Genomic DNA, 15,684 nt, shown 5'->3' on the forward strand with positions numbered 1-15,684 from the left:
AATTAAGAAAGCCAATAAATCAGTACTATCTCAAACCATCTCAAAATCACCTCTCCAGCTAACAACAACTACTCACCACTCTTTATTTCCTATAGCCAATACTAACTTAGCACAACTTAGTATAGCTTAGTACAACTGAGTACATCTTAGTATAGCTCAACTCAACTCAATATCAACTTAACATACTACCAACTCAATATCAACATACTACTAACATAACTCAACTCAATACCAACATAACTCAACATCAACTCAACTCAATACCAACATACTACTAACTCAACTCAACACCAACTTAATACTAACTTTATTGTAAGTAGAGTTAAACTCGAATTCCAACAATTAAGACCAGAGGAGTCGACTGAGTCTCTAACAATAAACACTAAAACATTACCAAACATAAACATAACCATATCCAAGCAATTATTTACCCTTCCAAGCAACCCAACCTTCTCAAACACAACTAATACCACCCTAATCCCTATTTAATTCTCTTTACTTTTTGTTTGCATGAGAACTACAGAAACAACAAGTACACAAGTAGATCGCACTGGTTTAAGAGTCGAAACTACCAGTATTCCTTCATTTAGTCAAAAAGGATCAATGTTAGCTTTGGGTACTAAATCTAAAATTCTAGATGCGAACTTCTCACCCGGTTCTAAGTTACAAATTATGAGTTTAGAAACAGAAGAAGTTCTATTTAGAAAAGAAGTGCCTGCTCGGTTTAATCGTTTAGATTGGGGTTGTTATGGAGATAAGCTTTTCTTAGCTGGAGGTCTAGATGGGGGTAATTTAAGTCTTTGGGATACAACTGGATTATTAGGTGATGGTGAGCCTAAAGAACTTACCTTTACTAATTGTGCCAAAACAGAAGATGATATTCTAGGTATTGATTTTGCCTTAGGTATGCCTGTTTTAGCAACTGGATCTAGTGGGGGTAAGATAGTCTTATGGAACTTAAGAACTTTAGATAAGCCTTTATCACCTGGTAATACTACGAAGTATGATGGGATTAGTTGTATTCAGTGGAATAAGAAGATACCACAAGTCTTAGCTGTTGGTACGACTGATGGAGTAGTTAGTGTTTTGGATTTAAGAGGGAAGAGTGAAGTTTCACGTTTAGCTGGGCCTTACTTCTCTAGATCGGAGATAACTACTTTACAATGGGATCCTTCTTCTAGTACGCAATTAGCTGTTTCTTCTTCTTCTTCTGAGTGTCAGGATGTGGTGATTTATGACTTGCGGGTAACTAAAGGAGCACCGCGGTTGCAAGGACATACGGATGGTATTCTTAAGACTACTTGGTCAGAACATGATCCTTCTTTGATTGTAACTTGTGGTTGTGATGGTTCTATTGTGGCTTGGAATGCTAAAACACTATCTAAACGAGGAGTGATTTTGCAAGAGACTGCTTTTGATTTTGTCTTTAGTCCGGAACATCCCGATACGGTGGCTTATGCTACTTTTAATGGTGAAGTTGTCGTGGATAGTTTGACTTCTCTCAATGCTAAATCTCCCTTTTTAGATAGTGTTCCTCTTTGGCAACAACAAGGAGCTGCCTTATCTTTTTCGGCTTTTGGTTTATTAGTCTATCAACAAGGACTTAAGTTAAGACCTTGGCATGTTTTAGCTGATAAGTCTTCGTATGAATGGCAGATCTTAGCTGCTTTGGAGAAAGGAGAGTCTTTAAGGCAGGAGATGCTTAAGATACTAGGACCAGCTGAAGAAACAAGTCCGGAATTGGTTGGGGAACTAGTTGGGAGTCCAGTTAAGATAGACCATCAAGACTTAACTACGGAAAAGATCTTACGGGGTGATTTAAGTGGAGCTTTTCAAGCCGCTCTTAAGGAAAGTGCGCCTTTAGCTGCTTTAGTAGCTTTATGCCATGGACCTGAGATGTTAGCTAAGCATAAGTTGCAGATCTTACGGGCTCCAGGTGCTTCTTCTTCTTTACTAGTACTACTCTCTGTTTTAACGGGTCAGTATGAAGATTTAGTGGAGCAAGATGTAGATTGGACAGTTTTAGTGAAGATTTTAGCCAGACACTGTTCTGATAGTGAGTTTATAAGTCGTGTGCATAAGATTGCTGAAGTTCTTGATGCTAAATCATCAGCCGGTGCTAATATCTGTTATCTTTTAGCCGAAGATGTACAGAAGTACCAAGCATTTGAAGAAGCCCGTGTTAAACTACCCAGGAGTCTATCTGAAGCCAGTGAATTTTATCAAGATTTCCATCAAGTCTTTGCCATTACTGAAAAGGCTGTTTCCCTTCTTAATCAGTCCATTACTATTACTAAGCCAACTATTGCCTATCTTAAACACTTAGTTGATATGGGCGAAAAAGAACGAGTACTTAAGTTCCTAGGACATTTAACTCCAGAAGCTGCCGTACAAGCCAAGACTGAATTAGGTGATTTACAACCAGCTGCACCACTCCAGCCCAACCGTACTCGCTCCACTGATATGCCCAGGAATGATATGCAAAGAACAGTTGATGCTTTAGCCCGTACATCTATCTCCCGACCTACTCCACCCCAGCCTAACCAGCCTAACCATCCTAATCAGCCCGCCTTCAATCAACCTAAACCTCCTACTGCTTCTCCCTTTGCTAAACCACCTATGTCCACTCCATCCACTCCCTTCAATACAGCTACTCCTCCTCCCCGCCGACCGCCTATGCCCACCAATATACCCCCTACCATGCAACCTCCTCAGCATCCCCACTCCATGCAACCTCCAGCCCATCCTAATCCATTCGCACCTCCGCAACAACACTCCCATTCAATGCAACCTCCTAGCACCGGCCACTCTATGCAACCTCCGCAGCAACACTCCCACTCAATGCCCCCGCGTAGTACACCTAAGGTTTCTTTTGTCAAGACACAACCCCCTGCTAATACACTAGGTAGTTCTCTAAGCAACTCAGCTGTTAGTACACCTGGATCAGTAAGTAGACCTCCTCCCATGCCAACACCTCCCCACCACATACCTTCTAGTAATCATATGTCCTCTTCTAATGTATCTTCTGGCCATCTACCCTACGGCAGTTCTAGTGCGAACAATACTCCTTTACGTCCACCTATGCCTACACCTAGTAGTTATTCAGCTCAGTCTAGTGCGGGTGTTTCTCGGTCAGGTTCACCGCCTCCTCCATTCCCAGGTGCACCCAGTCGGCCTAGTGTCTCTATGCCCATTCCGCCCAAAACCGGATACAATCCAGCCGCGGCCTTTGGTGCTCCTACACCACAAATGGGACAAATACCCCGTGGACCAGCTAATGGCATGCCAACGGGTTATACTCCTAATCAGCCGGGCTACAATCATAACTATGCCCCAACCCCTCCCGTTGAACTCAATCTAACTCCGGAGCAAGAAGCAGTCTACCAACGCCTAGCTGCTCTGATTGATGGACTTATCCAAATAATCAATGAGAAGAAGAGTTCGCTTAAGCATTGGTTGCTCAAAACAATCAATCCTAAAGTAGAGGTTCTTCGTAAGCAAATAGCGGCTAAAAGATGGTCAGTTGATTTCCTACAAAAGATGGATCTATTCATCAAACACATTGAAGATTTAGGCATTCACAACGGTCAAAACCAAGTTGTTTCAGCCGAGGCATTAGATGCCGTTAAAAAGGAAGGCGATGCCATTGTGGCCTCTCGTCCCGTAGGTACTGAAATTGAAACTTGGATTTCAGCCATTTACAGTCTTCTCAAAGTAGCTCTTCACTAATAAACATACTTAGTTTGCAACAAATTCAGTTGGTATTATCTATCTCCACATACTAAATCTTATCTTATCTTATTTCGACTTGCTATACCATAACCAAATCTTAACTAAATCTTATCGTATCTTATTTCGACTTACTACATCATATCTTATCTTATTATATAACATAACTAAATCCTAACTAAATCTTATCTTAACATAACCCAACTAAATCTTAACTAAATCATAACATAACTAAATCTTAACTAAATCTTATCTGAAACTTAACTCAATTTATTTGTGATAGGCTTATCAGCTAACCAGTTTCTGCTTCTTTCTTATCTTAAACCAATCAAATTGCAACTAATGCCCAATTCAATCGCAAACTTAAGTTAAGACTCGGTCACTGGTCCTTTGGGGCTTAAAAGAGACACTACGCGGCCTTCTGCAAACAACAGACCTTTGGGTCCTTCGGCAAAAGCAGTTACTCGGCCTAGACCACGTCCACCTGGAAAATTAGCAATCACTTGCTGAGTACGTGCATTAATCAGTCGTAAACCATTCACACCCTCTGAAGACCCATAAACAATCACATTCAGACTCTCCATCGTAATAATCCTATCTACGTTAGCCAGATTAGATATGTGCTCCCGTTCTTGCAAACTCTGACTATCCATTAAACTCAACCCACTCGCTAAACCTACTAAGACTAAGTCCTTACTAAACCCTAAACTCAATGCCCCAACTAAAATACCCGACTGCCCCAAACGGGCCCGTAATTCCATCGAGTACTTAACCACCCGACTACTTAATAAGATATAAACCATCTTTTCACTAGCTAAATAGTAAGCATCTAAAACTTCCTCTTCAAAATCCAAACGATATCTCACTAAATGAGTACTACCATAGTAGATAAAAATAGATAAACCAGAAATAACCATATAATCATTAACATCATACTTTCTTATCTTTTTGGACTTACCCTCATGTTTAGGTACTTTTACTTCTCTAACTCTACCCTGCTTAATCACAAAGAGAGTTGGACATTTACGGCCTAGAGCTACTATTGTACTATCACTAAGAGATATTAAATCAACGAATAAACAAGGACGGCCTTCGGGAGTTTGCATCTCTAAAAGATCGACTTGCTTATCTTTGCCTTGCACATAAATCCGGCCCAATGTATCTAAAAAGTAAAAGAGATCTCCATTCTTATCTATTTTGATAAGAGAAGTACTAGAAGTAAAAACACCTTTGACTAAATTGTAATCTAAAGTACTGCCACGTAATGGGACACTTGCTCGTGCACTGATTGGAATGGTGAGTTTTGGAACGTGCCAATCGGGCTTATCTTCAGCTCCAATCTCGTCACTCCAGCAATCTTCAGCTGAACTGACTTCTGAATCAGTCTCTGTTGCAATTGGGGCGGCGTTTTTAAAGAACTCCTTACTATCTAATGATGATTCGTCCAACTCCTCAAGCCAAGGCTGGTTTAGTTCGGTCTTTGCCACGGGATCCATAAAATTTTGAGCCAATGATTGGATAACGGTATGGGGTACCCGCATATATTGAAGTAGGAAGGGGGTTTTCATGATAGAAAAGGAAGAGATAATGATACAAGAAGAGGCATTGCTTCCGGTGGTCGATCAAGCCTTAGAAATAGCCCCATCAATTGCAGTGGAAGAAAATGACGTAACGACTGATACAGTTAAAAATTGTGACGATGATGTGGTAGAGGATGTGGTGGAGGACGTAGTGGAAGGATCGCATGAGAATTTAGACCAGGCAAATCAGCCGGCTAGTGACAATGCACATCTAGAGACTCAAACTGGTGCCGCAACTGGCCAGAACATGCAGACTAACGCCAATCTATATTCCACGTTTAGCTATGCTAGTGCTGCACAGAGCACGGCCCAGCTTATTACACCCCGGCGTATGGAGAGTTTGACGTGGGTGCAACGGCAGATACTGCAGATGGAGATGGAGATCAGTCGGCAGAAGAAAGAGGCGGAGGAGCAGTGGCAGCCCAAACGGGTTGTGCAAGCGGAGAACTTTGCCTTTGTGCCGATCAGAGGGGGCAATTGGATTAAGCAGCCCAAAGAAGGGAAAAGACCACGACGGTTCAGATTTATGTCCTGGCTGCGTGATTTGCGCTGTTGGAAGAACAACTAGTTTAGTTGGAGTTATTTTAGTCTAGTTTTATGACCGGATCAAGTTATTACTGCATTAGTATGTCTTGCTTATGACGTAAGTTATAGTGTTTGGCTATTTATTGCTATCTCATATGGCATTGGTCCTGCTAAGTGCTACTTAGTAGTGGGTATGACAAAGTACGTGGTAGAATTAAGGCTTTATGGTGATGGTGGGTGGTGCTGATTGGGTACTGCGGTGGAATTGGGGTTCTTTTCAAAGAGGAAGACGCACTCGGCTTGGTCCGTATAAGGGAACATATCTAAGATATGGATTTGTTTCAGAATAAAGTGGCTCTTACTTATGGTTTTTAGGTTCTCGATCACTAGCCGATAGCTGCAGCTGATGTAGAGGATGCGCGTGATGTTGGGTGTGCTAAGCAGGGAAAGAAGGAGGCGATTGGGGAAACCGGCTCGAGGCGGGTCAAGAAGTGCAGTGCAAGGTCCAGATACTTTTGTTAAGGCTGTAGTTAAAGTGTCCTCTACTCGACCGGTGTAGTAGGTGGCTTGAGTCTGATTCGTGGCGGCATTGAGTTGCGCACTAGTAATAGCTTGGGCATCTAGTTCGAGACCAATTACTTGGGCGGTAGTGCCTTGGGCGGCACAAATGCCAAGAACACCCGAGCCGCAACAGACATCTAAGATGGTTTGATTGGCACTGGCATCTTTGACTATTTGGACTAGTATTTCGGCCACGGGGATATTGACTTGAAAGAAGCTTAGTGGGGCTAAAGTAAACTGACAACCACCTAGGGTTTGTTGATGGGGCGGATTCGAACCATGGAGAAGATGGAGGGGTGTGTTTGGGGGTAGACCTTCATGAATGCCCGTACTAACGGCTAAATAAAGACTATCTATTTGAAGTGATTGGCTAAACTGAACTAGGTGCGGGTTGGTGGCTGTCTCACTAAGGGAGGAGCCAGCAGCCAGTAAAACACCAACTAATTGGGTGCCAATCCGGCGGAGAAGAAGGAGACGAAGGAGACCGGTTGCTGATATGCGGTTGTAGACTAGGTCTGGATGTTGGGCTAGATAGTTGTTGACTTCTTTGACCTTATCTAGCATTTCTGTGCTGACATTATAGATGCAATCGGAGGGATCAGTGACTCGGTTGGGGCCGGTGGAGTACCCAGAGGTGCGGAAGCCTAGAATCGGACGATCTTCTGTGTCGAAACCAAAAGTGAACTCACAGCGATTGCGGTAGCCTTGGCGTATGGGTGAAGCGTGGGTTTGGACAGTTGCACTGGTGGCACCGGCAATGACTGCTAGGGCTTTTTGGACGGCCGCGGCTTTAGTAGCTAGTTGATCTTCATAAGAAAGATTCCAGAGAGGAGTTACACTATCGACTGCACTTTTGGCACTCTCTTCGAGACGCTTTAGAGACAACTTACGGCCATTTAGATGTATTTCTGGCTGGATTTCGGACTCAGTAATGATAATAGCTGTGCGGCGATTATCTTTAAAAGCCAAGGAAAAAGGTCCATCAACGGTCTTATTGATTGCTTCTAGAAGAGTCGCACGACGGGTCCTATTTGGGATAGAATTAATACGCCAGCAAACGGTCATTCGCGAAAAATATTTACGCAATTTCACGGCTTTGGGTTGATTCTGGCCGATTCTAGTTGATTTTATTGGGTTGGAATGTCTTTAGAGGTGTTTAGACCGGGTTTTGAGTTGAGATATTTATTTTCCTTTTATGGCAATTGTCATTACAATGGCATATTTTGGAATTTTATTGGATTGTGTTAAGTATTTGGGTGTAGTTGGATTAGTATTTTGGGTTGAAATGAGTTGAAATAGTTTGGAATCGTTTGAAGTTTTACTTTCTTTTTTAGATAGTGTTTTTAGATAGTATTTAGATAGTGTTTTTAGATGGGATTGGATTGGGTTGGGTTGGTTTAGGCGGTGGAAGGATCTTAGGAGTAATAAAGTGAACTTTGGCCTCTTCTTATTTGTAAATATAGTGGGTTTGTAATTAAGTGGAAAATTAAGATAAGTGAGTTAGTAGACAATCTTTAGATACTTGTATCAAGAGAACAAAATGATCTTGGCGTCATACGATGGCTGAAAGATCTCAATCTTTTTACAATCATGGAGACGGAGGATAGTAGGCTTAGCAGTTTCATGCAGGAGATACTGATAAACGAGAAGAAAGTTTCAATTAGGTGCCGTATCTGCCATGAATGGGTTGGCGAGTCAGAGCAGCTGTGTAGTCCGTGTTTTTGCCGAGGAGAGCTGCAGCATGTGCATGAGGACTGTTTAATTAAGTGGATCTTCAAAACCGGCAATCAACGTTGTGAGTTTTGTGGTCATCGAATTCGGCTGAGGCGGGTTTACAAGAAGTCACGGCCAAAACGACAGTGCCTTTGGGTGTATGCCAAAGAAGTGGGCGCGAATGTGCGGCGGTGGATATTGTTCGCAAGTGATGAAGTGGTGGGCTTGGCTCTATTCCATGGAGTCTTTGCCTGCTGTGCTTGGGTGGTGGCGCCTTGGGTTTGGCCGACTGCAGATCAGGAGCTAGCCCGGGGTGTGGTGTACTTGCAACTTTATATTCTGGGCGTGGTAGCTAGTTTGGTGGCCCAGAAAGGAGTTGGGGTGGCGCTGGTGTTGAGCCACTTATTATTGCGGGTGCAAAGGAAGAAGCCACATCCTTGTCTCTTTGAGGATGCGGAGTTTTCGGAATGGATGCAGGTAGTGGGCGAGGAGCCTGAAAAGAAGGACGATCTGCTCACAGTAGTGGGCGTGATTTCGCGGCTGGGTATGTTTGCCAATCATCGCTTTTCTGAGAGGATTCAGCTTGGCCAGACGAAAACACTATCTCCCGACGAAACTTGTGCTATCTTTGCGGTCATTGTGATGGAAGAAGAGAATCTTCTTAGTCGTCGGGACCAGGTCGATAACCTTGTGCAAATGGCAGCTGCAAACTTTCGTGTGCTGGAATGGATAGTGTTGGGCTACCAAAGAAGTAGGATAGTTCGGGCTTTAGTAGCTTTACTCACCCACCCATTGCTACTGCTGGGTATTTGCGAGTGCTGGATGGGAGTTGAAAAAGGTCTGAGTTGGATGGAAGGAAAGATAGTGGCCTGGGCCGGGATTGGATTAGAAGGGCAAAGCGGGATGGTATTTTCGATTGGGTTGATTGGCCTTGGGTTAGAAAGTTTACTGGAACTAAGCCTGGCTGTAATAGTAATAGGCGGACTGCTGCTGATATTATGGATGCTACAACGGCCGCTGGGTTGGTTGGACAAGTTGCGAGTAACTGCCTACGCACTAGTTAAGGTGGTCGTACTAAAAACACTGGAATGGGTGGCTCTGCCGTGGTGCGCAGGAGGAACAGGAGTGGCGCTGGTTATGGCTGCAATTGATGGGAAAGGAATAGGTAGTAGCACAGCGCGGGTTTTAGGAGTCACTTGCAATCTTTGGTTTGTTGGGACGGGCCATGGCCTTATCTTTGGTATGAACTGGCTGCTAGAACAGCTGGTGGTTAAGGTATACCGGCAAGGACTCTTCTATTGGATGCTTCCTTTGCAAGGAAGTGGATCACTAGAAAAGATGATGCGAGAAAGATTGGGGCTTTCCTTACGGAGAATAGCTTTGACCTATTTGCAAGTCCTGGCTTTGGTTATAGCTTTGACTGCGGGAGTAGGGTTGGCTAGAATGCTGCTTTTTACGGGCCGGTTCTTCGGTAAGACTGGGCCGGTTTTGAAGATAGAGACGTTTGGTCTTAAGGATATACAGGCGTGGCTTTATTTAGGAGCAATTGGGCGGATGCTCTTTCTGGAATCGGCCCAAGGAATAGTGGTTCTGCTACTACAGAGAACATTCGCACAAACGAAGGCAATGGCTTTGCGTCTTAGACTGGGATCTTTTCTCTTTGATATTCCACTTGACTCCAATCATGTGGAAGAGAATGATCCAGCTTATCTGAAGTATTTGCCGGCCTGTGCCAACATAGAATATCGGGAAGAGGAGATAGCCAAACGACAAGCGCTGGAAGTGACTTTAGCTGAAAAGCAGTTCTACTTCGACTATAAGGGCGAGCGGATTCATCCGGCTTCGCAGGACCGGTTTTTAGATGCCGAGAAAGACAACTGCTCCTGGAGTGAAATAGTTGCTTTGGCCTCACGACCCCAGTTGCTGTACAATCCGTCTTTCTTGCTCTATCATATTCCATCCTTCTTTGCGATGAAACTAACGGCCTATTGGGCTAGTGTGCTTTTGCTGCTGATTGTTTATAGTTTAGTGCTGATGGTAAGCGCTTGTGGCGTTTGGGCGGCCGTTGCTGGACTTGTTTGGCTGGCGGCTGGCCTGGACTTGGCTGATTACGTGCCATTTGCGTATCGGGTGTTCTTTTCTGTAGCAGTAGTTGGGTTTCTGGTTAAGAGATGGCAGACAGTTCGACAGTCTGGCCGGATTGCTTGGCGCCTCAAGAATATAACTAGGATTGGATTAAGATGGACTCTTCGACTGCTTGTCTGGCTGCCTATTTCTCTGAGTATTATTGCTAAGTCATTATTACTCTTATTCCCAGAGATTATTCAAGCTCTTATGCCGGCTACACTGGCTAGAACAAGTTGTTTAACCCAAGTCTTGTTGGGTGTAGTAGCTATCAATACTATCATAACTGGCACTTTTATTGAGACCGAGTTTCTAAGGAAAGTAGCCTTCTTTTTAGTCTCACTCGTTCTAGCCGACGCTCTACTATTCAAAACCTTCATTGGCCCTCCACGTCTCTTTTTACGCCTCCTACTTATAACTCTACCTTTCTTAACCGTCTACACCGCTCTATCCCTTCGCCTCATATCACGATTGTGTGGCATCTTAAGCAACAAAGTACTTTCTGATCTCTATGTGGAACGAATAGAAGTCATTTCTAAAGACCATCACAAGAAACACTCATGAAATAAACCAATCTTTTCAATAACAATCTAATCTAATACGCTTCAATCCTACCACACCCCAACCCAATCACATACTATCGAAACCAAACCCTAACCTAACACAACCTAATCCAACTAAATGACATCATAACACAACATAACACAACTCAATTCGATCTAAACATAATACCAACCGGTTTATTTTTTCGCTATGCAGGTAAGTGAGAATAAGTTATTGGCCCAATTACACAATTCTTCTGGCCCAACACGACCTTCTATCAAAAAGGTCAATTTACCAAACTATTATGTTGTTCGGATAGTTAGTGAATTCTTTATATCAATTACACCAAGTGCTAGTCATATTTGCACATATTTATATGATAAACCAGATACAACTTACCAGCCACAAGGCAATACTTGGACTTATCGGCTGCAAGATCATGCTGGTCTTTTAAAGGCACTGCGCACTGCCCAGCCTAAAGTTACAATTGATGGTCCTCCTCTCAGTGCTATTGAGTGCTTAGATAAGTTCAATGTTAAGCAGCCTAGTGATGTCAGTATAGAACTAGTATGTACTTTAAAGAGTCGACTGCCGGGTGTTCCTGATCTAATTCTTAAAGAGTTTCAGCGCGAGGGTTTATTGGCTGTAGCTAGACGAAACTTTCGCATACTTATTGCTGATGAAATGGGGCTAGGTAAGACAGTTCAGGCATTGGCGGCCATTAAGACGTATCAAGCCAACAATCCCACGGATAATCGGTCCTTGCTAATTATTGCTGAATCTTCACACTGCACTATGTGGCGAGATATGGTCAAGAAGTACATAACTGGCAAGTGCGGTGAGCTTAAGGACCTGCTAGTTCAGCCTAAAGGTGAAGGAATGGTGGTAATTGAAACTTATACGAAAGCCCGCATGTTATTAGAAGAGGTTGAGAAAAGGAAGGATCCAGTCAATATGGATCTTCTTCATCCTAGTAAGTTCTTTATGGCGGTAGTAGATGAATCACATCGGCTGATGAATCAGACAAGTAAGCGGTCAATGGCCCTTGTTCCATTTTTAACTAGTATAGACCATGTTATTCTCTTATCTGGCACACCAGCCCTTTCTCGGCCTAGTGAGTTGTACGCTCAAATCAAAATCATTTGTCCATCGCTTTATCAAGAACACGAATACCATGAAAGGTATTGTAAATTAGATGAGACGCACTTAAGTCGAATGGATCCCCGTTGGAAAAAGGCCAGGCGATACACTGGCAGTATTAATTTGGAAGAGTTGCATTACTTTATCAATCGCTTAGTGATGATTCGGCGGTTAAAGTCCGATTGTATCCAACTAGGCCAGAAGAAGCGCGTTGTGGTTAGTTTTAAGACTGAGCTATCTACTAGACAAACAAATATTAAGATAACTGGTGGTAAAGTCCAGCCGCCAGAGACTATGTTGGCTTACAACCAGGCTGCTTCTGAAAAGATTCCTGATGTAATTCGGTTTCTTACGGCTATTCGCAAGCAAACTAACAAAAAGATCATTATATTTGCCCATCATAAAGAGATGCTTTCGGCTATTGAGCTGGTTTTTAGTCGTCGTTGCATTAGAATAGATGGTGGTACTACTCAAGCTATGCGTAATTCTCTTTGTGAAGAGTTCAAAAGCAAGCCTGAAATAGACACGGCTGTTCTTAGCATTAAGACTTGTTCGACCGGATTGACTTTAGTTTGTGCAAGTGTTGTCATCTTTGCGGAACTGTCTTGGACGCCGGGAGATCATCTTCAGGCTGAAGACCGAGTGTATCGTATTGGACAAACAAGTAGTGTTAGCATCTACTACCTTTTCGCTTCATATATAGATAGGATGATGTGGCCAATTCTAGTTAAGAAGATAAACAATTTAGAGAAGCTTGGGTTTGCTAATAAGAGCTCGATTGAATGTACCACTCTTCCTTATGATCCGGACCAGGCTACGCTATTCATGTAATTGAGTTGGTATTGAGTTGGTGTTGGGTTGTGTTGGGTTGATGTTTGTTGGTGTTGTGTTGTGCTGGATTCATGTGATACGAATATAAGAGGGTGTTTATCAGAATGACTGTTAATTTAATCGTTATAATATCTTTGGGTGTAACTAGGCCTAGAGTGAAAGAATAAATCAAGTGCTGAATTGGGTTAAGTTTAGATTGGGTTATTAGTGGGTTGGGTTGGTGATTGTGATGGTGTGGATGGTTCTTGCTATTTATTCGAATAAGACCGGATAGGATGTAGTTGGGATGTAGTTGATGTAAAATTGATCTGGTAGAGGTTGAGTACGTGCGGCCTGGGAGCATAGCTCGATGGATTTAGGCTCTAGTTGGTCGTGGTAAAGTAAGTGGAAATGGATCATGTCTTTGCAGAAGGGGCCTGTGGCTAGTGGGAATTGGAGATGGAAGGCTATAATGTGCGCCGGAAGATTAAAGGTAAAACAAACTGTGGGGGGAGTGCTGAAGTGCTTTCTATGCAGCTTCATGTAGTTGAGTAGGAGGATGGCAGTTTGGGGTGTTAGAACAAGATCAGGTGCGATGTGAATGTAGCAGTCGAGGTTTGTTAACTGCTGCTGGAGCAGGGTGGCTTTTGCTTGTACAAGAACTTGGCGAATGTCACCAAAGGTAGTATCGTATAGATGAAGGCTGGCTTTGGCTGGAAGGTTAAGTGGCTGCGCACAATAGTCCCGGCTGTAGTAGAAGCAAAAAGGAAGACAGATGGGAAGGCCTAGGCTGTAAAGGTTCTCGAGGTCTGTGTGTCTGGCTTTGTAAGTGTTTGGATATACCAACACACGGAGCTTGCTGATGGCCTCTTTATCTGTATCTGATAAGGGGTCTTTGAGTTCTAACGACTGTAAATCAGCTGCTGATATTTGAAGGGAAATTATATGGTTGTATCGGCAGGTGATAAGTGATAGGCAATGCTCCAATGAAGGTATTTTGGTGTTGGCAATTTGTAGAACCATTGGGCTTTTATCTTTACTGAGTGTAGCCAGAAAATCCTTAATGTAATTGAATGGGACTCCATCGAAGATTAGAGTTAAGAACTGGCTTTCGATTGCTTTGCCTATGCTGATGGTCTCATCTGCAAGTTCTTCATCAACGGCTGTATTGAAAACCCTAACTGTGCTGGTTGAGATATTCCTTATGCTGGTGACTGCCCGGTATAGTAGTTGTGAGGTGGCATCGGTCTTATCAAACTTTTGATCGGGTGTTATGCTGACTTTGAAGACAACATCATGATGTGTGTTAGAAAAGTTGTTGCCAAAATTAACTAGTAGCATGGCTTGTGCGCCTTTGTCATGGGCCAGTGTCGTCAGGTTAGTGACTTTATGCGGTATTCTTGGTTTAGGCTCGCAAACAGTTGGTTCTGAAAATTGTAAAGCCGAATTCAGAGGCTTCTCGCTTATGCCAAGAAACATCGCTTTCTTTAAGAGGACTCTTGAGCGCAATAAGATGGCTTCAAGTTGGGCTGGGTTGGCTGTGGTCATATCGGTTTGAGTATCAAAATAAAGATAGGTTTCTTGGGGATGCAGTTTGAGATAAGTTGATGGCGGGTCACTTTGTTGTTGGTACTCTGGGTGTGTCGAGAGGGTGGCATTGCTTACGCCAAAGACTTCTAGTCGCCTTATGTTGGCTGTTTTTTGAAGGTCGGAGAAGCTGGCCAGTTGTTGCAGGTTCATTTGGAGGTATAACTTGGGCTGTGCAATGGTATTGGTCTTGCTGCTGAGAGCTAGCTGGCTATTGGTGTGGCATAAGTTGATTCTTATTTCAGCTCGTGGGCTCTGCGAAAATGTAATCTTGTCGCTACTGTCTTGAATGATAGTTACATCGAGGGGCTTGTCACGGAATATGTTAAGTTGGCAGAGCCAGTCTAAAGAAGACATGAAGCACTGTTTGCAGCCGACTATGCTAACTGATTGGCGGCGGCCTAAGATTAATGGTAAGACCTTAGCAAACTCGGCATTGCATCGTGTTAGGAGAAGAGTGACTGGTTTTGGAGAAGTATTTGCTTGTGACCAGGTGCGCCGTATAGACTTTCGTGTGGCAGACAATCTGTTACTGAAACTGCCAGACGTTTGTTTGTCCGTTAAATCCTGCGCACTTATCTGCATTGTAGGGTAGTTAAATCCAATGAATTCAACTTTGGTGCAGGTCGTGCTTTCTATCGCCTGGGTTAGTAACTTAGTTAGAGCATGTATCTCTTCTGTTGTAACTGTGTCGGTAAGTCCATTGTGAAGTATTAGGACTTCAGGCGTCGTGTTCTCTATCACATTTATTAAGATCAGCCCTTTCTGGCCAAGATAGTCTTTGCATATAGTGTAGCTGCTTGCTGTCTCTATTATAAACTGAGATGCCTCTTGGGTGAGACTGCTGGACCAATGGCCAGAAGTCACTGAAGAGCTAGGCGTTGATTTACCGATTGGTTGGGCTGATCGGTCTGAATCTGCTGCATGTACAAAAGTCAAAGCCATGATTAGCATAGCACTAATAAGCATCAGCGCTTTTGAAAACAATTGCAGTCGAGATTTAATTGATGGACTGATGGAAAGATGTTGATCAATAGCTGTGTATGTCATAAAATATAAAAAACAAATCAAGATAACAACTTTGAAGATGTGTTTGATTGTAAATTACCATTTTTGGTAATATTGTTAAATTTGGAATCAATCCTAAACTACAGAAAAGAAATAGGCTGGACTGTATTTGTGTTGCGCTTAGTTAGCATGCTTGTTTGCTAATTGGCTAGCCCCTGTAATAGAAATTTCCCCATTTGGAAACACTTACAAATTGCCTAAAGTAGAAAGTCTCAAAAATGTACAATTATGTTGGATAGTTCTTTCCTTTTATGACCTCTTGCCGCCATTTCTGAACCAACCCAATATTGGGCTAGTGTTAATA

At 43.1% G+C, this 15,684-nt stretch overlaps 7 protein-coding genes across 7 annotated transcripts; 4 read left to right on the top strand and 3 right to left on the bottom strand.

The window, feature by feature from the left end:
• Positions 1–510: 510 nt before the first annotated feature.
• Positions 511–3,729, top strand: NEHOM01_0642 (protein transport protein SEC31; the record flags this gene model as incomplete). The annotated part of the gene is made up of 1 exon (XM_051489520.1): positions 511–3,729. The coding sequence occupies one exon, from the start codon at positions 511–513 to the stop codon at positions 3,727–3,729; it is 3,219 nt and encodes a 1,072-aa protein (XP_051345480.1).
• Positions 3,730–4,097: 368 nt separating this feature from the next.
• Positions 4,098–5,297, bottom strand: NEHOM01_0643 (uncharacterized protein; the record flags this gene model as incomplete). Its single annotated transcript, XM_051489521.1, has 1 exon — positions 4,098–5,297. The coding sequence occupies one exon, from the start codon at positions 5,295–5,297 to the stop codon at positions 4,098–4,100; it is 1,200 nt and encodes a 399-aa protein (XP_051345481.1).
• Positions 5,298–5,316: 19 nt separating this feature from the next.
• On the top strand, positions 5,317–5,877 carry NEHOM01_0644 (uncharacterized protein; the record flags this gene model as incomplete). Its single annotated transcript, XM_051489522.1, has 1 exon — positions 5,317–5,877. The coding sequence occupies one exon, from the start codon at positions 5,317–5,319 to the stop codon at positions 5,875–5,877; it is 561 nt and encodes a 186-aa protein (XP_051345482.1).
• Positions 5,878–6,056: 179 nt separating this feature from the next.
• NEHOM01_0645 (tRNA (uracil-5-)-methyltransferase) lies at positions 6,057–7,460 on the bottom strand (the record flags this gene model as incomplete). Its single annotated transcript, XM_051489523.1, has 1 exon — positions 6,057–7,460. One exon carries the CDS (start codon positions 7,458–7,460, stop codon positions 6,057–6,059), a length of 1,404 nt encoding a protein of 467 aa, XP_051345483.1.
• Positions 7,461–7,985: 525 nt separating this feature from the next.
• NEHOM01_0646 (uncharacterized protein) lies at positions 7,986–10,796 on the top strand (the record flags this gene model as incomplete). Its single annotated transcript, XM_051489524.1, has 1 exon — positions 7,986–10,796. One exon carries the CDS (start codon positions 7,986–7,988, stop codon positions 10,794–10,796), a length of 2,811 nt encoding a protein of 936 aa, XP_051345484.1.
• Positions 10,797–10,985: 189 nt separating this feature from the next.
• On the top strand, positions 10,986–12,746 carry NEHOM01_0647 (SWI/SNF-related matrix-associated actin-dependent regulator of chromatin subfamily A-like protein 1; the record flags this gene model as incomplete). The annotated part of the gene is made up of 1 exon (XM_051489525.1): positions 10,986–12,746. One exon carries the CDS (start codon positions 10,986–10,988, stop codon positions 12,744–12,746), a length of 1,761 nt encoding a protein of 586 aa, XP_051345485.1.
• A 252-nt stretch (positions 12,747–12,998) lies between these two features.
• On the bottom strand, positions 12,999–15,362 carry NEHOM01_0648 (uncharacterized protein; the record flags this gene model as incomplete). Its single annotated transcript, XM_051489526.1, has 1 exon — positions 12,999–15,362. The coding sequence occupies one exon, from the start codon at positions 15,360–15,362 to the stop codon at positions 12,999–13,001; it is 2,364 nt and encodes a 787-aa protein (XP_051345486.1).
• Between the last annotated feature and the right edge of the window lie 322 nt (positions 15,363–15,684).

This window comes from Nematocida homosporus (assembly GCF_024244095.1).
Source record: "Nematocida homosporus strain JUm1504 chromosome Unknown 4463, whole genome shotgun sequence".
Classification (NCBI taxonomy): Eukaryota; Fungi; Microsporidia; genus Nematocida; species Nematocida homosporus.